General features: G+C 41.8%; 1 protein-coding gene across 1 annotated transcript in view; it reads right to left on the bottom strand.

Annotated features, from left to right (window-relative positions):
• The window catches only part of sh3bp5b (SH3-domain binding protein 5b (BTK-associated)), a 46,556-nt gene extending 31,103 nt beyond the window's left edge, over positions 1-15,453 (bottom strand). The window contains exons 1-3 of the mRNA XM_074684331.1: positions 15,102-15,453; positions 12,213-12,275; positions 6,849-6,977 (exon numbers count right to left, since the gene is read on the bottom strand). Coding sequence (XP_074540432.1) covers positions 6,849-6,977; positions 12,213-12,275; positions 15,102-15,179 — 270 coding nt within the window. The 5' untranslated portion in view covers positions 15,180-15,453. The remainder of the gene's footprint in view (positions 1-6,848; positions 6,978-12,212; positions 12,276-15,101) is intronic.
• Between the last annotated feature and the right edge of the window lie 5,839 nt (positions 15,454-21,292).

Raw genomic sequence — 21,292 nt, 5'->3', positions numbered from 1 at the left:
TCAAATGATGCGTTTCTTATCGAGGTGAGCGGTAGAGCGATGGAGGCAGCGTGAGAGTGAATAAAGCTGAATATTAGACGCTGTGAGCCTGAAACTCTAACCCAGCATCTCTCCTCCTGAACCGACTGGAAGCAAGCCTCGCCGTTAACGCTTTGATGCCGGATGAGTGAAGGGAATTAGTGCAGATGTCTGATAAAAGCTGCTGTGCAGTCTGACGCTGTCGCAGAGCGAGGGAGACAAAGACAGGGAGAGGGTGATTACAGGAGGAGGGAGACGAGAAAGGCTGGCTTACTGAGGCTGACATTTATTCTTCTCTGTTGATACAAAGCGAAACAAAGACCGACTCTGCCCTCTGAGGCGCTCGTACGGCGAGCTCTGACAGATAACAGCTGATGGAATATTTCATATTAGCTTCCAGATCCATCTATGAGGAGAGACTGGATTTCTTCACTGGCTTCCAGTAGCAGCTCCGATCAAACTCAAAGCTCTTCTTCTGGCTTACAAAACATGCCTGGGCTCCCTCATCCAGGTCTATACTCCTTCTGGTCTCTACGCTCTGCCTGTGAAAGACGCCTGGTGCTCCCAGCCCAGCATGGCTCCAAATCTCTAGCCAGACTCTTCTCCTCTGTTGTTCCCAAATGGTGAATGAATCACCAAACTCTATACGATCCACAGAGCCCCTTCCTATTTTAAGAGACGTGTGAAGACTCATCTGTTCAGGGAACACTTAGGCCCTTAATCTGAGCCTTTTCTTCTTTGTCCTCAGGGGGAGAATGATCCAGAAGGTCTCAGACTCAGCTCTTAGTCAATATTTAACACTAATTATTAGGGATGTTCAGATCAGATCACGTGATCGGAAAATCGGAGCCAATCACATGGTTACAGACTCAATCGGAAACGGTCATTACATCCCGATCAGGATCAGTTTAATAAATATATATATTCCCATTAATTTGTATCAAATCGATAATATTTAAAAATAAATGGGAAAAATAATATCTCAGTATTTGCTACTGTTGGGCATGACGTCACAACAGTGACACTATTGGTTAAATGCTGTAAAGTAGAGCAGAGCATATCAGGAGCTTTAAGCTGGGAGCACGTTGTATCTCAGGGGCCGTTTACACGACAACGGTTTTAGGGTGAAACGCAAAAGTTTTCAGGCTCGCGTTTAAACGGAAACAGCATTTAAGCCGACCTAAAACGCAAACTTTTGAATAGGGCTGCAGCTATCGAATATTTTAGTATTCGAGTATTCTACTGAAAATCCCATCGATTAATCGAGTAATCGAGTAATCGGGTAAAATACATTTTTGTTTAGTTAAAGAGCAGTTATTTTTCAAATGAAAGTTTTTCTCTTTAAGAAATAGAATTTTCTGATACAGCATGTCAATAAGAGAACTTGCTTTGGTAGCTCCAAAATTTGTAAACACACTTTGACACATTTTTTATGCCTTGTTCATCTCATCAAATGTTGCAGACCCAAATGGCGTCCGTTTGGTAGAATGACCCATTAGTCTCCAAACTCCAGGAAAGAAGCTAGCTTTGTTGCTAGTTGCTTGTATAAGAGGTAGCTTGAGGGGTCTGAAAACTCTCTTAATATGTCCTCAGCTCTATTTGAAATACCACTCTTTGATCTTTTTTAAAATTAAACGATTCCTCGAGGCGGAGAAAATTACTCGAGTAATTTTTGTAATAGAGTACCTCGAATCATTCGAGGAATCGTTTCAGCTCTACTTTTGAAAACAGCCTACAGAGCGGGATTTTTCTGAAACCATGCTGACACCGTTGCTGTGTAAACAGTAAGCCGTTGCTGACGTCATGCTCAGGCCTTGTTTACACAACGCCAAAAACGGTCAAATCCGTTAACATTTTGTTGTGTTTTGTCAAAAAAACCCGGAAACTTTTGAAAGTGCTCTCCAGAGTCACGCTGACGTCACGGCATGTGCACTTAGTTTCAGGTGAAGTTGGTGGCGGCAATGCACCTCAGGGTTGGATTGCCAACAGTCTCACACAATAAAACGGCAGAAAAAGAAAGAACAACCACAACAATGACGGCTGATTTCCAAGTAGTATATATGCACACATATATCCATAGCGCCAACTACAGGCCTGGCATGCTTACTACAGCGTTTTCAGTCCTTCAGCATTTCCGTGTGGACGCTGATTTTTTTCACTGCATTTTAGTGTTTTCAGATGAAACGTTGTGTAAACGAAGCCTCAGAGTAGAAGTTTTGGCTCGGGACTCGGTATCCGCATTTACTCTAAATCAAATGACTCAGACTAGGGGGCAAAATTACCTGATCGGGACATCCCTACAAATTATTGAGCCAAATGATATTTTCAAATCACCACAACAATCAGACGTTAGAAACATTTCTACCAGGTGTATTAATTTTTTAAAGGTTGACCACAGCCCATCTGGAATGACTGGGGAGATGGATTTTTTTTACCTATACTGCAGCCAGCCACCAGGGGGAGCAGTTTTTGTGGAGACTTCACTTTGAGCCAAGCAAGTTGACCTCCATTTTTTTTACAGACTATGGTCTGAGTATTTGACAGATGGGTTGACCCTCCTGTCACCTCAGAACAGGACACTGAAGCTACAATTCACACAGGCTCACCAAAACTGGACTGAAAAACAGCTCCTGGTCTGATGAGTCTGGATTCCTGCTCCACATTCGGATGGTAGGCTCAGGATTTGACGTGTTCAACTTGCATCATGTTTTTACGTGGGAGAGCCAGGGACCTGACTTGGCATGTTAGCACACAAGCTAATCACAGGTATCTGCACATACTTGGTTGGCTAAAGCTAACTCACGTTGCTCTCCAAGTTCCTGAAAGTGAGTGAAAGTCGAGACAATTTTAGGGGTTCCGTTTCACTTTGATTGTTTTTCTTCTTTCTTACATCCACTATCGTAGCAGCTAAGGTTAGCTTCCTCCACTCGCTAATCGACGCAAAAAGTCACCTGTGTACTGGGTGCTCAGTGATTGGCTGATGTAAGCATGCTAACTCTTTGTAAGAAATGTCCCAAAACAACCAAAACATCAACATCCAGACAGAGGAGGGGGGTCGAGGCAGACATAGATACTGACACACATGTATAGCCACCCATTAGAGGTAAAAATCTGCACACTATGAATCTTTTGCCGGTTTTTAGCTTAAAACAAACTCTCTGTTTGTTTCTGGGTCACTCACAGCTCTGCCAACACCAGCACCCCATCCTCTGACCTTTCTCAAAATAAAAACATCTTCCTGCGCCTGGCCCAAATATCCCTCCTCACGAAGCAGTCACCCTGAGTTAGCGGAGAAAGAAAAAGTAGGTTATGTGCACAAGGAGACAGGCTAGGATCTTCAACACAACCCGATTATCTTCGACAGGCTGATGTCGTGTTAATCGAGTTTGTCCTGTCATGCATGGAGGGAAAGTGGAGTCAAAAAAAAAAACCCTCATGGTTTTCTTTTCAGAGCAGAGGAGCGAGGGCGGTTTTTAAAACGTCTTCATTCCCCGGAGTGAAGCTCAAACTCTGCCTTAACCTTAATCTCCTGAATTTTTAATCCTCCTCCCTCTTCAGTTTGTCTCCTTCTCGCTAACCCAGAATTACAACAGCTAAACCTCACTTCTTTTTGTTGCATTTCAGACGAATCACGGCGCTCCAGATGCACGTTGCAGGAAGTGAAAGAAGCCGTGGAGAGGACGGCAGGTGAGCTGCCAGGTAGAGGAAAGAGGAAGCACTACATCCTCAACTCAGACGACAGAAAACGTGTCATCGTTTGCAACCGATTGGGGCAAAACTTCCTGATTTTGAAGCTTTTCAAGCAGCAAGGATGGCGGTTGGCTCTCCCGCCTCCAGGCTTCGGATTTGACTGCAAAGTTTCCGTGTGATCCTTGAATTTATTCACAGAAGCAGAAAACTGTGAAGACGGGTTAAAAAAGGACACGGAGCATGAAAGGGGAAGTCAAACTGCAGACTCACTTCACAGAAACTCTTTCATCACACTGTGGAAAATGGCCCCTCGCTCTCAAAGTGATCATTTATCTCCTTGTGGAAGGATAAGAGCGCAGATCGCTCCTCTTTATTAGCATTATCAGAGAGCGGCGAGGGGAGAAACGGCACAATGAGAGCTTTCAGAGTCTCGGTGGATCCCTGCGCTTCCTGGCCGGGCTCGTACAGCTGTGTGTCTCTTATCGGGGACGTGCAGGTGGCTGCTTCCTCCTTTATTTACACCACGGGCACACACAAACAATCACACACTTGTGGTGTTAGAGAAACACTGAAAAGGGAACTGAGATGGAGGCCTGATATGTGTAGTTCCCATTCCTCAGGGGGGTTTGTATCTTTGTTTTACAGAAGTGGACCGAAAGCGGCTCGATACATGAATGTTTTCCCTTCAACGAGGTTAAAAGCACATCAGTTCTTCCTTTAATCTTTCACATTTCATTTTAAAACCATCTCAGATTTCCCCTCCTTCAAACCCTAAATGTTTCCTGACCTGAACTTGACTCAAAGACGCTCAAAGTAAAAACATCACGTCAGCCTCTGAACTGGAAAAATCCCCAAACGATCAAAAATACATGAGGCAGGAATCAGGCCGTGCAAAGTTTAACAACCTGAATAAGTCATTCGCCAGCCTGAGTGAGCGAGGACTCAGTCTCAGCTGTGTGGGAAAAAAAACGACTTCCAAAAGAAAACGAAGGGTTCGACTGCTCAGAGATGACAGACTCCTTTACAGTTTGATTGTTATTAAAAGAACTCAAGATTCAAGGAAGTCAAGGACTAAAAATATACAAATAAAATGAGAATAACCATGGTAATCTAGTTAGGCTAAACCTAAGCCCTTACCCTAACCATTTGACCAAACCTGACCCTAACGGAAAGACCTGACCCTAACGGAAAGACCTGACCTTAAGCATCGGACGTTGCGCTTACCATGAGACCTGACCCAAAATGTAAAAATCTGACCTGATCATTAGACCTTACCCTGACCGTAGGGCCTAACCATAACCATTAAACCCCCAACTCTTACCATGAGACATAACCATACCCATAAGACCTGATCCTAAGCATCTGACGTACCTCTCACAATGAGACCTAACCCAAAATCTAAAACTCTGATCTAAGGACCCAATCGTGATCATGAGACATAACCCTAACCTAACCAAAAATCCCTAACCCTAAAAATAAGACCTATCCACAACAGTTGGACCTGACCCTAACCATCTGACAAAACACATGAGATCTAACTCTAACCAAAAGACCAAACCCCAACCCTTACCATAGCACATAACACTGACCTTAAGACCTAACTTGGACCGCAAGTCCTAACTCTCACCGTAAGACCAAAACCTTATCAAAAGACCAGACCCTTATCACAAGACCCAAACCTTATCAAAAGAGCTGACCTTGACCGTAAGACCTTAACCTTGCTATAAAACCTGACACTGACCTTAAGACCGAAACCTTACCATAAAACCTGACCCTGACTGTAAGACCACAACCTTACCACAAGACCTGACCCTGACTGTAAGACCTGAACCTTACCATAAAACCTGATCCTGAACATAAGACCTGAACCTTACCATAAGACCTGACCCTGATCATAAGACCTATACCTTATCAAAGACCTGACAGTATGACCATAAGACCTGATCAAAAGACCAGACCCTGATCACAAGACCCAAACCTTTAAATAAGAGCTGACCCTGACCGTAAGACCTTAACCTTGCTATAAAACCTGACCCTGACCACAAGACCTAAACCTTACCATAAGACCTGACCCTGACTGTAAGACCTAAACCTTACCATAAGACCTGACCCTGGCCATGGGACCTTACCCTAGCTGTAGGACCTGACCCGAACCAAAAAACCCAATCTTACCCTGAGATCTAACCTCAACTGTAAGACTTGACCCCGACCTATTACCTTACCCAAACTGTAGGAACTGACCCTAACCAAAAAAACCTAACCCTTATCATAAGACCTGACCTTAACCAAAAAACCCTTATCTTACCATAAGATCTAACCTCAACCGTAAGACCTGACCCTGACCGTGAGACCTAACCCTAACTATCAGACCCAACTGTAACACTTAACCCAATTAATCTTGATTGTAGGATCTGACCCCAATGAAAGGAACCTAACCTTACCATAAGATCTAGCCCTGACCACAAGACCCAACCCTGACCCTAAGACCTACCCCTTACTGTCAGACCTAACCGTTACACCTAACCCTCACCATAAGACTTATCCCTAATCATTAGACCCAACCCTAACCATATGAACCATCTCTCCAAAGAGATACCAAACCAAAACAGACATCAGGATCTTATTTTCCAATCACTCATGGCTTTCAGTCATTTAAGCTGTTGTAGGGAAACTGAGCGGCTCATTCAGCGCTATAAGCTACATCAAAGACTAATGTAAACCTTTTCAGATTTGAAGCATTATGCTAAACAGTTTCACGTACTGTTTGTTATATTTTTGGGCTTTTACACTTTTATCTAGAGAGGGTGGGAAAGTGGAGGAAGAAGGAAACAGGGACTCAACCAGTGGGCCAAGCAAGCACCCAGCACTGGGAATGTATCAATACTGGTACCAACACCCACACTGCTTATTGACACTTGGCTATTCTCTATTATTCAGAGCTAAGGATAGAAATCTGAAATTGTAAAAAAAAGGAAACAAAAAAGTCTGATTTCACAACCTCCTCTAAAAAAAACAACAACGAACAAAGCAGGATTTGTTTCGAGGTCATGAAAGGACAAGAGTTTGACACTGACTGTAAAACCTCGGTCCACTGGGGCTTGATGGTCTGGGTCTAAATCATGTCCGTGTTATCGACTGACCTGTCTGGCCAGCCTGCGAGCCTCCCAGTACGGCTTGGACTCCTCCACGGCCTTCCCGATCTTCTTCACCAGCTCGTCCAGCTTCACCGTGGCCTCTACGAGGACGGAGCGAAACTTCTGCCGAGCATCCTGACGAAAAGAGACAAAGTCAACGTCAACACAACAAAACTCTAAAGAGACAGCGTTCTGATCTCACTGTTAAATGTGAAAGTCCATTTACTGATCAGTGCTTTCTGCAGCTCTTGACCTCTGACCCATAACTCTCCAGCTGCTCGCCGAGTAAACGATCAGGGAAATGAAACTAACGCCACAGCGGACTCTGCGATGACTCACACCTCTCAGGAACTTAAACCAGAAACCCCTGAGGTTAGAGACTGAAACCACAACAAGCAGAGTGAGAGCACTACGCGTCGGATAGAGACGACTCAGTTTGTTGAGTTATCACAGAGAAACAGACACATGTAGAAAAGTTATGGCGTTTTTAACCTCGAGTGAACTGTTTGTTTACTGCTGCTCTTCTGAGGAGGAGAATCTCTGCGACAGATAAGCACTCAGCGCGGAAATTATATCATGGTTGTCTGCTTGGCGTCACAAAGGAAAACAACTCAGAAACTTCGCAGATCTCTACAGAGATTCTCGTCTCTCTAAGTCGGGACAGTTATCTAAGCTTGGATGGATGTTTTGGTCGAGTCATGAGTCGATCAAACCGGCCTTCAACACCCAGTGGAAGTTGTTTACTTGTATTGTCCAGCAGAAAGAGCTGACAAAGCAAGTGTCACACGTTGGGTAATCTATTTTAGATGTGAATTGGATCAAGGGCTGGATTAAATTCCTGGTAAACAATATTTCATGAGAGTTTAAATATAGGCCAGAAAAAGAGGAACTCATGATACTCAGTGCAATAGTCCCAATGTAGGCCTGAAACACAGAGTGGCTCGAAGGTAGAAACCAAATTTCAGACCGGTCCATTATTATTGGATCATTACTTTGTATGGCTCATTTGTTGGTCGTGGACACCAAACTGGTTTTGTCTTCAGTGATATTTTTACTATTTCTTCTCCAGTGTTTGTCTGGAGATCCTACATGTAACCATGGCTGCATTGTTTACATGTGAAATCAGCTGTTAGCAGCCATAAGCATGTCGAAGCTAACTGGTGCTAGGCCAGATGTCTCCCCACAAGGTGAGGAGAAGGAGGTGAGGACGACGTGCTGGTTCTGTCCTTCCATCCATCGTTATTGGGAACATAAGATCCATCTCCAATAAGATGGACGAGCTAGCTGTGCTAACCCAGCAACAGAGGGACCACCAGAGGGCAGAGCAGCATCATGCTATTCACAGACGAGGCTAACAGAGCTAACACCAGACACCAACGCCACATTGGAAGAGCTTCACCTCTTAAAAACTTGTTTTTCAGACCTGACAAAGACAGGCAGCTTTTTTTTTTTTTAGATAAAATAATTCACTTTGTGTGTGTTTGAGAAATCTGCATCAACCGTGATACCCGTTAAATAAAAAACCCCATAAATCAGCAATGGTTTGCTCCAAAGTCACATGACTTAAATCAGCTGAGGTCCCATCCTTTTTGGTGTGAACCTTGAAGAAAGTGTGTCATGTTTCAGCTCCTCCTCATCAATATTTCATCAGAATGATTGTCTGTACATGGGGCGCATTAACTGTCCATGAAAACTGTTTTATTACTTTAATATTTAAGAATTCATTAGAGCTTAAGCTAATTAATGAATTTAATATATTTTTCAAATTTTTTTGTATACCTGAAATGTTCCCCATTTAAAGATTCACCCAAATGAAAATGAGACCACGTTGTTGAAAATGCTGATTTCCAGCCATGAGGAAACCTCACAGTCGCTCGGTCTTTCATGTAAAACCCATCGATCGTTGATTATGTCACAGCCCATACGAAGCTGCACATTAAGCCGCTGCGATGAATCATTCTCTGATATAAAAATAGATTTACATAAAGTCCCGGCTGCATCCTCCTGTCTGTCCTCTGCTCTCCACCTCTCTGTCTCTGCTGCGATGCAGACTGCAGTGCAGAGTCTCTGTCCTCCCTCCACCCTATGACGCACTTCACCTTGTCAACCCGTTAGCGCCCCTGAGCCATCACGCTCCGTGTTTATGCACTACGATTAATAGAATTAGCATTACAGATAGGAAGCAGCATTAGCTTCAATTCATTATAACTCCGGTCACTCTCCTGGTCGTCTCATCAGCACCATGAATGAATCACTTCAGACCCAGAACCACAGATTGATCCAAGAGGAGAGAATCTGGAACGGTTTCAGAGAGAGGTGGATCCTGGCGGCCAATCAGAAGAAGGATCAAAGCGTTTTTGTGTAAGAAGCATCCGTACGATATCTGTGTCTTTTATCAAAACTCTGTGACACTAAAACCTTTGAATTCTCTGACTTTCGAGCCGAGGACTCACAACCAGGATTTCCAAAAAGAATGTCAGATTTGGGTTCATCAGACCACAGGGTGGTTTCCTGCTTCCCCTCAGTCCAGAAAAGTCTCTGCTGTTTCTAAATCAGGTTGAGACCATGCAGTGACTTTCACTACAGAGTCATGTCTGTTTTTAATGCGAAACAGGAAAATTTAAACATCTCCTTAAAGGTAGAGTCTGCAAGATTTTTTTGGAAGAAGAAAAGTGTCAACTTTTACAGGAATAATCCTGCTAAATTGTCACTTCTGGGCCTCTATACATGTGTGTCAGTGTCTGTGTCTGCCTCAAACCCCCTCCTCAGCCTGGATGTTGATGTTCAGGTTGTTTAGGACGTTTCTAGATAGAAAGCAAGCGTGGTTATCTCAGCCAATCACAGCACACCCAATGCACAAGTGACTTTGCATGTTGATTAGCGAGTGGAAGAAGCTAATCAGAGCAGCTAAGCTAGTGGACGTAGCTGGCAGGAAGAAAAACAATCAAAGTGAAACAAAACTCCAAACAGATAAAGCTTTTTCCTAAACGAGGATGAAGCTTGGCTCAACTTTCACTTTCGCTTACAGGAACTTGGAGAGCAGCATGGGACGAAGAGTGACGCAAGTTAGCTTCCTGCTAACCAGATATGCGTTGAAATACCTATGATTAGCTTGTGCTAACATGCCGAGTCAGGTGCACAGCTCTCGAGTCTCTCCCGTGTAGAAAAGTGATGCTACAGATGGTTGCTGGGCTGGAGAGTGTGTTCACAAAGTCACGGTCAGAGGCTGTGAGTGTGCGCTGCTGCTGGCACTGAGCCCAGTTTGAATGTTGTGTTTACTGAAAAGGAACAGAAAATTCCTGCAGACCCTACCTTTAAAAGAAAAAAGACAAACTTTATGGTGATATCTGGGGTATTACCAAGCCTGCGACAATAGTCAATAAATCAATTAATCGTACGATAAATGAAATGAACCAGATAATTTTGCCGGCCTTAATATATCACCATGAGCATCGCTCTCAGCACCTGGGCGCATTTGTTCTGTCGTGGAATGAACAGAGTGAACCCTCTTGTCAATCATCCAAATCTATCATCTTTGTTTCCAAAGGAGGCGTGTTTATGCTAGCATCAAGCTAGCAAGTGAGCCTTGTGATCTCATCAGCACGAGTTAACTCTGTAGAAATTAGGAGGAAAAAAAGATGATGTAGAAATATTTCGGCTTCAAATCAAATGAGCAAGGTGAGCCAATCAAAACAGACGAGCCAGTGTGCAGCAACAAAAAAAGACAACAAAACAAACTCACATGTCAACCTACAGCACAACCACTGGACGCGGTTTTTCCAATCGGGGATATTGCAAAAAAATTTCTGCCCTTAAATACAGTTTTTTTTAATTTAAGTGCAATTTTTGACTGTGAGTTTATTTTATTTTTATTGTTTTTTTGTTGTTTTTTTTTTAAGGATATTTGAAAGTTATTGATATTTCAATTACTATAGCAAAAAACACTCATGAGAAATAAAAGTTTATTACATTTAAAAGGGTTTGTTACATTATTACAACATATTATTTCTATATTAGTGGTTAATTTGGTCTCAAAATAATATTGAATATATTATTGTTTAATGTCAATAGTTGTTGGACAATATATCCAGCAAATTTTGTTATCGGCCCAGGCCTAGGTTATACGGTACCGTAACTCTTCAACTATTTGTGCAAGAGAAATAAAATCAAACAGTTCCTGAAAGAAGAGAAGATGAGCTTTCTCAACACGATCTCTGACTCTTTACGGACAAAATAACAAAAAACTAACGTGGAGTAAAGAAGCTTTCTTTCAAACAAAAATCAGAGATATCAAATCTTCACAGACGCACAAATTCAGGAGCAAAAGATGGACGCAGATGTATTGAATCAGAGCTTCACAGCTGAGTGTTTTGGGGAAAATGCCTCATTTTTGTGTTGGTAGAGTATTGACGTGTATCTTCACATTTTTCTGACATGCACTCGAGGAAATAAATGAGAAAAACGAGTCTGCAGCCCAACATTTCATCAGCATTCCTTCTGCTGCCGGTCTCAGGTTGTCAACATTAATTAAGCCGCCACTCAACACTGTTTCCACTTCCTCTGCAGACAGACTGTGATCACTGACGCAAATTAAATCTTTGATTTCTGCTGTCAAACACTAATCAGGTTTCTCTTTTCAGCAGAGATGTTTCTTATTAAATTAATGCCGAGCAGATTTTCGTGTGGTTCATCGTGACGGGCAGAGATTTTAGGATTTTACTTTCAGTTCATCCTTTTTCTCAGTTTCACCCACATAAAGATGAAACTTACAGTTTTTCTTTTTTTAACTACAGAGAAAAGAGAAGTGGTCTGAGGATTGATCCCTGGGGTACTCCCTCTGTAGTTTCTGCTCCTGGACTTCCACCTCTGTGAAACTCACACGTTACAGCTGACCTACATAAATGTAAGCCGCAAGAGTCCACCTGGTTTTGATGGGTTTCAAAGATCAGTTATGCAACTTAAACGGTATTTATGGCAAATAAAATCGTCTCCACATTGCAGCGAGTTACATCAGAGCCAAACACAGTTTCAGTCTGCATAACAACCTGTTTTTATAGGACTTATTTCACAGCTTAGCCTGCTTCATCACCACGTCTTTAAACGTCCAAATTTACACGTTTATGGTGGACAATCTCCCACAGAAGTATTTACAGGCCAATCTGAGCGTGATTTAACCTGCTGACACAGGGAGGGATGTGAACTCTACAGCCTGCAGACAGAGCAAAGGTCCCCGCTGTGATTCCAGAAAGATCTACCCTCTAAGCTTCCCTCCAAAACAGGACTGGGAGACTTCAGGCTGATTTTACAGCCTGTCAGTCCAGAGAAGGTGACGACTAATCTGCTGTCAGAGAGTAACCTGCAGACACTGACCTCCAGCTCCGTCTCACATCTGTTGATGTCGTCGGTGGACTGGTTGAGTTTCTCCAGCTCCCCCTGAAAGATAAGAGATAAGGAGACGATAGGAATGTTAGATAGTGTGCAGGAGACGAGGAGAAGGAATCAGGAGGGAGACAACGTAGTTTAACTGAAGATGTTTTTGAGATTCATTGATTGAATCTATGCACAGTTGATGTTGCACATCATAAGCATGAACTCCTTCGTTTTAAACCTTGATTTTAAACGTTGATTTTTTTTTGGTCCTTTTTGCTCATTTTCCTGAACAAAAGTCAGTCAACTTATGAAAACCAGGTTTCAACGCTAAAAAGCCACAGAGCTACGACAGTGGAACAAGCGTGGAAATGGATATGATAAACAAAAATGACAATTATAGTTATTTTCATAATACATTTTATTATTATTATTATTATTATTATTATTATTATTATTAATAATAATAATAATAATAATAATAATAATAATAATAATAATAATAATTATTATTATTATTATTATTATTATTATTATTATTATTATTATTATTATTATTATTATTATTATTAAATATTTTTTTTACTTTTTTAAAAAATTTATTTATTTATTTATTTTTATTCCTTTTAAAAATTTTGAGATTTTTTTTTGCACCAACTAAATGATTACATGACTCACTTTTGCAGCTTTAAAGGTTGATTCCACTCAAAAAAAAAATAAATGAAAATAATAATTTTAAGAAAGCAAATTAAAGATGCTTTGAAGAAGATCTGTTTTGTGCCACCATCTGGCCCGGAGTCCCACGCACACTGTTGTAAAATTTTAACTTCTGACCAGGCGTGTTTGCTATGGAACAAATTTTCTTTGTTAAAGTCAACTTTTTACCAGATCCAGCTCCACGAGGTAAGGTATTTATCATCAGTTAGGTAGAGCTACGCTTTGAAACGTGTCAACAAGCTAACTTTGTCAGTTTGTACCGTACTTCATTAGCCGGCTATATGTAGCACAACTAGCAGCCTGGTGCTACGTTGCATCTGTAGGCTAATATGACAACAAGCTAACTCTCAGCTCATACAGTAGTTCAGTAGCTTTTTTTGTTTTTATTTATTTATTTATTTATTTATTTATTTATTTGTTTGTTTGTTTGTTTTATTGTGTTTTTAAGTAGTTCAGTAGCTTTTTTTGTTGTTTGTTTGTTTTTTTTGTTTTTTTTATTTATTTTTATTTTTATTTTTTTATTTTGTTTTATTGCTTTTTTGAGTAGTTCAGTAGCTGTCTATAGAGGGATTATCAATCTACATCAACATAGAGCAGCGCACGCATCTTGACCCCAGAAGCAGCGTTTAGCTCCATTTATTCAGACAAGTTGGCGTTTTTAAACACTAAATTCAACCTGTTATCAGCATCAAAATGTTCGGTTGTTCTGTGGTCAGTTTTTAGAAACAATGCTATACAACAGAGGGAAAGTCTAACAAGTTTTGACGGTCACAGAGCAACCGGTGTTTTGGAGTTAATAGCGACCATGCTAACTGGTGACTCTCAGTGGACAGTTTCAGTGATTAACGGCCGAGAGTCCCCAGTTAACAGGGTCACACTTTACACTGAAACACCAGCGACGTCTGTGGGTAATTAATCAACTCTGGACGAAGTTTTCTGGTCCTTTTATGATGGACCTGGTCTCAGACTCAGCAGTCTGTGTGTTTTTTCTGGTCTGGGAGGGTTTCTGATTTCTTAACACATGTTTACATCCTGGTCTGTCACAGCATTGCCAGTGTCCACCATCACTACTAAATTAATCACAGAAACACAGATCTCTCTTCTCCCTACTAAACTTCATGGCGTGGTGTTGTCATAGAGACTTAACAGAGACTTTAAAGGGTCATTCCACGATCACGATCTGTATTGAATGTATTGAATTTTAGGGTGGGGATGCCTCAGTTTGATCCTGGTCTCAATTTTCTGTCTGATACAGACCAAACATCTTGAACCTTTCACATCCAGCAGGAGAAATTTGTCTAACAGAGACACTTACCCAAGAATAAACCAACATTTTTTTCACTTTTGACAAATTTAAGGTCTCATTTTAACAAAACCTTGCAGAGCATTTAAAAAAAAAGCCAAATTATGAAATATTGTATCATACTAACATATAACGAGGATAATATCCAGCATGCATTAGTCATATTCATAACACCTCATGCCAACTCTGACCCTGTTTTAATATTTTCTTACAGCCCTTTGTGAACAAATACAAAGAAAAACAGTAAAAATGTTTGGTTGCCAGTCCTTTGTATTAATATTTTTAGTTTTAATGTCATTATTTACTAAATTATGTCATTAACATCCTCTGAAACTCACTGAATCATGTTTTAAGAGTCAAGGAAAAACAATGAAATGCTGATTATTTTTAATAATTTCATCTTTTTACTCACGAAAAATGATTTATATATTTGGATTTTTTCATTTTGTATCATTTAATCTGAATTTAACCCATTATTATTACCCTCTAGTGAAATAAATCACCTATTTTGAATGTAAATACTGGATTTTCACCATTCGTGAAAGCTAAATGAGATTAATTTCATATGTAAACATGATTTGATGCTTGTTTCTTTGTTTGAACCTTTGCTCATAAATCTTCCTGTTTTGTTTTCCAGATTTTTATTTATTGCATCATCAGAAGGATTTAGCTTCACATACAGAAACCCACAGCAGGATAACTGTGGATGAAGGTGAGCAGGTAAAGACTGTTTTCAGGTAAAATGATGTTTATGAGACATGCAGAGGCAGCATCATGTCAGGACTTTGTTCTCTAAGGGGGACACACAGGCTGCTGTCTGGACCCGGATCAATGAAAACCCTTAACCCACGCTGTGAAGACGGACAGCTTACCTGGATTCTGGGGTCCACCTCCTCGTCCTCGTACTCGGTCTCGTCGTCTGACCTGGTCTCCTTCTCGGACTGATCCATGCTGGAGGCTGAAGGACAGATGTCACAGGCGAACAAAGACAGACGCGACTACCGGGACTCACAGAGAGCTCAGGGAGCGCAGACTCATCCGTACCACCTGGGCTCCTCCCGGTGGATCCAGAGGGTTTACTGACGTCCCCAGTCCGGATTAAACGCACTCACAAGAAACCCTTTCCGCGGAGGAACATGTAGCACAGAGCCGAGCCGCAGCTGCGTCCGTCCCTGCTCGGCTCTCCCTCCACACTGAGCCCGGAGCTGAGCTGACCGGAGCTCTGCTCGGTCCGGGAACGCCTCCCTCTGCTGCTCCGAGTGTATGAGAGGCGATCAGTGCCACACAGAGGAGATCAGTGCCACATAGAGGCGAACAGTGCCACAAAGAGGCGATCAGTGCCACATAGAGGCGAACAGTGCCACACAGATGCGATCAGTGCCATATATGAGGAGGGATCAGTGCCACACAGCAGAGATCAGTGCCATATATGAGGAGTGATCAGTGCCACACAGAGGCGATCAGTGCCACACAGAGGCGATCAGTGCCATATATGAGGAGTGATCAGTGCCACACAGTAGAGATCAGTGCCACACAGAGGCAATCAGTGCCATATATGAGGGGCAATCAGTGCCACACAGAGACGATCAGTGCCACACAGCAGAGATCAGTGCCACACAGAGGCGATCAGTGCCACACAGAGGCGATCAGTGCCATATATGAGGGGCAATCAGTGCCACACAGAGGCGATCAGTGCCACACAGAGGCGATCAGTGCCACACAGCGGCGATCAGTGCCACACAGTGGAGATAAGTGCCACAGAGAGGCGATCAGTGCCACACAGCAGTGGGCTACAGTCTCATTCAGTTTGACAGATGAAGACTATGGACAGGTGTGGATTTTTGCAGCAATATTTAAGTTATCTTTCTTTAGTCACAGTTTAATCATTTTAGCTCAATTTAATTAGTTTTAAACCATTTTAATTTCACTCATTTTTTTTTTATTTTGTAGTGGTGGTGGAGAGAAATAGAGCACGAGCTACAGGATAACACACAAGGTAAAGGCTACAGCACGAACATTAGGCCAAAGCAATAGCTAAAGGCTAAAACACAACTCAATGGCTTTAACACAGGCTAAAGGCTTAAACATGACTAAAAGCTGAAACACAAGCTGTGGGCTTTATGACTGGTTAAAACACTTGCTGATGTTTAAAACACAGGCTAAAGGCAAAATCTGGGCTAAAGGCCAAAAGTCTTGTTAAATTGCTTAAACAGAAGCTACAGTCTAGAACAAAAGCTAAAGGCTTTAACATGAGCTTAGGGCTAAAAGACTGGTTAAAACACAGGCTAAATGCTAAAACCAGGCTAAAGGCTAAAGCACTGCCTAAAGGCTAAAACACATGCTAAAGGCTAGAACAGAAGCTAAAAGCTTAAACTCATGCTAAATGCTCAAACACATGCTACATGCTAAAACACAAGCAACTGGCAAAAACACAGGCTTAAGGACAAAATACAGGTTAAAGGCTAACACAGATGCTAAATGAAAAAAAACAATGACTACAGGCCTAAACACAGGCTAAAGGCTAAAACATGAGCTTGGGGCTTTAAGACTGGTTAAAACACTGGCTAATGTTTATAATACAGGCTTAATGCTAAAACCAGGCTGAAGGCTAAAATATGAGCTACAGTCTGGAACAGAAGCTAAAGGCTAAAACATGAGCTAAAGGCTAAAACATGAGCTTAGGGCTAAAAGACTGGTTACAACACTGGCTAATAATTACGACACGTGCTAAAACCAGGCTAAAGACTAAAACAGTGGCTAAAGGCTTCAACAAGAGCTACAGGCTAGAACACCTACTAAAGGCTAAAACACAGGCTAATGGCTAGAACTCTAGCTAAACAATTAAACACATGCTAAATGCTCAAACACATGCTAAAATACAAACTACTTGCTTAAACACAGGCTAATGGTTATAACACAGGCTAAAAGCTAAAACCAGGCTAAAGGCTAAAACACAGGTTAATGTGTTAGTGCTAATGTAGCCTCCAACCCACAGTCAGCAGTTATTCTGCAGTGGTCTGTTCAAACTTGAGAGTCTATCAATAAAATGAAGAGCCAGGTTACGTTAGCTCTGCTTGGTGAGGTTGGAGTTGGTAGATGAGCTCTGGTAGGACAGAACCAGGATTCACTAACGTTACACGTTACAGACACGTCTCAGAGCACCGGGCTGTGAGGAGAGAGAAATATAGCAGCTGCTAAACTACGCTACAAACTGACAAAGTTAGCTGGTTGTCACGTTTCAAAGTGTAGCTCTACCTTACTGTTGATAAATACCTTACCTCGTGGAGCTGGATCTTTCCTTTAGTAAACAAAGTGGCCAAGCGTACTGCGATCCTGTCAGGGTGATACACTTCGGCTGATACAACTAAATTCAATAAAATGAAAAAGGTCTTCAGATTATGTCACTGTTACAGCACATTAACTTATCCTGATAAGAAGATCTGCCTCCTGTATCCTCTGATAGATAACTGCTGTTTGAAACGTCATCTGAGCTAATACAGGTCATGTAATCATGTTTATGCCACAACATGTTCTGTAACTGGTTCCTCTGCAGCTCTTAGAAATAATCTTAAACTCTGAGTCTTAGATAACTTTGTCTTGGTTGTTTTGTGACCATAAATAAGCGTCCATAAAAACCCATTTATTACGTTAGAAACCACACTGGGAGATATGAAGGCTCAGAATAAGCACAGCTGTGTAGACTGCTCTTTGGCATCACTAATGTCATGATGTGAGGAGCGCTGAGTTTTGAGAGTTTGGAGTTTAACATAAGCTCGTCTGTTGGTCTGATATTCCTTTAAAGGTTCCTCTCTCTTTGAAGCCAGTGAAGCCTGTTGTTTTTCCTTAACAGCCTTAAAAATCCAATCATCCTTTTCTTACGATGAAATCAGTCTGTGACACCCTGACCAGTTTCCAAGAACAAGGGATTTTCCATTTTCTGTAACGAACCAATAAATCACTGGAGAGAGATGCATCTGTCTGAATCGAACATCCATTAAAGCTGACGTAACACCGTGCCAAACAATTATTCTCTGTGATTATCGAAGCGAAGCAGAGGAAAAGAACAACAAAGTTGGAAGTAAAAAGTGTAACATTAAAGCTTACTTTCCTGGATAAACACATTTATTTATTTTGACCTGATGTGTTCAAAAATGATCAGTACCATCGTTAAGAAAAACCCAGTGAACTCTAACTGGGATGGTATCGTTGAAATTTGGTTGAAAACAGAATAAACTTCCTGTTTGAGCTCAAGCAGTAGTTACAGATGGAGTACCCCAGGGATCAATCTTGGGACCACTTTTTTTTTTCTCTCCGTAGATTCATGAAGTTGGAGATAAAAGAACAAGAAAGTAAGTTTCATCTTCACGCTGATGATACTGTTTCATACTTCTGTGTTAGCATCCAACCGAGCCATTTACACGTCAACAGTTTGGGGTGAAACGCTAAAGTTTTGTTGCGTTTCGGTGTCGCGTTTAAACGGAAGCAGCCTTTTCGACCTAAAATGCAAACTTTTGAAAACGGCCTCCAGAGTGGAATTTTTCTGAAACGATGTTGACATGGTGCCGTGTAAACGTTAAGCCTGCGTCAGTTGAAATGCTTACATCAAGCTTAGCGCAAGCAATTAGCTTTCACCAATACACCAGATGATCGGCCCAACTCTACTTCAGTGAAAATCTACCGAAAGCTGCTTCAGGACAAGGCAGTTACAACGCCACCTACAGGCCTGGCATGCTTACTACAGCGTTTTCAGCCCCTTAGCTTTTCTGTGAAATTGCAGATTTTTTTTCTCTGCATTTTCAGATGAAACATTGTTATGTAAGTGGAGACTGACGGGACAGAAGTCCAACCCCACATAACTGACTTTGCTGACGAACAAATCCACTTTAATTCTTTTAGTTTGTACAATAATCTTTAAAGTTTGCAGTGAATTGATTTTAAAATACCTAAAGGTCTTTACTCAGGTGGGTTCTTAAAGGTAGAGTCAGCAGGGGTTTTTGTTACTTGTTCATAAACACAACATTCAAACTGGGCTCCTCCTCCTTGGCTCAGTGCCAGCAGCAGCCCACGCCTACAGCCTCTGACCGTGACTATGTGAACACACTCACTAGCCCAGTAACCACCTGCAGTATCACACTTCTACATGGGAGAGACTTGGGGCCGTGCATCTGACTTAGCATGTTAGCACAAGCTAACCAGGGGTATTTGACACAGACCTGGTTAGCAGAGAGCTAACTTGTGTCGCTTTTTGTCCTGTGTAGCTTGGAAGTAAGTGAAAGTGGAATCAAGCTTCACCCTCGCTCAGGAAGAAGTTATGTGTTTGGTGTTATGTTTCACTTTAGTTGTGTTTTTCTTTCTTCATGCTAGTGCTACGTCCGCTATCGTAGCTGCTCTGGTTAGCTTCTTCCACTCGCTAATCAACACACAAGGTCACTTGCACAATAAATGTGAGAGACATTTCTTTCTTTCTTTCTTTTCTTTCTTTCTTTTCTTTCTTTATTTTCTTTATTTTCTTTCTTACTTTCTTTCTTTCTTTCTTTCTTTCTTTCTTTCTGTCCTACCCTCCTTCCTTCATTTCTTCCTTTTCTTCCATCCTGTCCTTCTCTTCCTTCCTTCTTTTCTTCACTTCCATTCTTCTTTGCTTTCTCCCTTCTATTCCTTCCTACTTTCCTCCAGTCTTCCTCTGATTCTTCCTTTCTTTCCATTCTTTTCATTCTTTCTATACCTTTTTCCCTCCATTCTTCCTTCCTTTACTTCTTCCTTGCTTCTTTTGTTTCTTTTTCATTTCTTTTCCACTCTCCTTCATTTCTTCCTTCCTTCCTTTCTACATTTCTTCCTTCTTTCCTTCCATTCCTTTCTTTCCCACTCTCTTTCCTTTTGTCCTTCCTGTTTTTCTTCCTTCCTTCCTTCCTTCCTTCCTTCCTTCCTTCCTTCCTTCCTTCCTTCCTTCCTTCATTTATTCACTCCTTACTTCTTCCTTCCTCCCTTAATTCCTTCCTCTTTTCCTTTCATTCCCTAAATTCCTTCCTTCCTTCCTTTACTTCTTCCTTGCTTCTTTTGTTTCTTTTTCATTTCTTTTCCACTCTCCTTCATTTCTTCCTTCCTTCCTTCCTTCCTTCCTTCCTTCCTTCCTTCCTTCCTTTTACTGTGTTTCAGATCAAATAGTCTGAATCTGAAAATCATTCCTGATCAAATCCAGATCCTGATCCTGACATAAAACCATCCTGACACATTTCCCTCACAGCGCCCCCTAATGGAGAACATGTTCCTTGGTCAGAAGCAGAGTTTGCTGATGAGTTTGCAAAGCAAAGTCATGTGCTGTGGTTGACTGAGGTGACAAAAAGACCAACTCCCAGGCAGAGGAGGGGGTTGAGACAGACACAGACACAGACACAGACACAGACACAGACACTGACACACAGGTATAGAGGTCCAAAGGAGACGACTGAGCAGGATTTTTCCTGTTCAAGTATCCTGTATATTTTTTTAGGGAAATCTTGCAGACTCTACCCTTAAGGCAGTGTTTCTCAATCCTGGTCCTGGGGACCCCTGCCCTGCATGTTTTAGATGTTACCCTACTCCAGCACACCTGAGTCAAATGAATGGCTCGTTATCAGGCTCCAGCAGAGCTTGATGACGAGCTGATCATTTGACTCAGGTGTGCTGGAGTAGGGTAACATCTAAAACGTGCAGGGCAGGGGTCCCCAGGACCAGGATTGAGAAACACTGCCTTAAAGATAACCATCCAATATTTAAAAATGTTCCCCTGAGGTTACATCTTAGCAGAGAAGAACATTTTAAGACAGAGAACAAATCCTAACAAAATATTACAACATAAATTTCTGCATGAGTGATATCAACAGATGAAACAGAGAGAGGTTTTCACTTTGCATCCTGCATTAATTCATCTACAGAAACAATCTTCAGACTGAACGTCCGAGGCTGCAGGAACGCCTTTCATCACGGCGGAGAACAGGAAACACAGATATCTGTCTGATAACGCCTCAGATTGAACCAGGGACACAGAGTTTCTGCAGAAAGGCGAACGCTTTCTCTCGGCCATCAG

This window comes from Halichoeres trimaculatus, unplaced genomic scaffold (assembly GCF_033239565.1).
Source record: "Halichoeres trimaculatus isolate MK-OKI-2021-1 unplaced genomic scaffold, fHalTri1.1 fHalTri1_scaffold_12, whole genome shotgun sequence".
Classification (NCBI taxonomy): Eukaryota; Metazoa; Chordata; class Actinopteri; order Labriformes; family Labridae; genus Halichoeres; species Halichoeres trimaculatus.
Note: the sequence above shows the minus strand (reverse complement) of the source record. Positions and strands in the feature narration are given on the sequence as shown.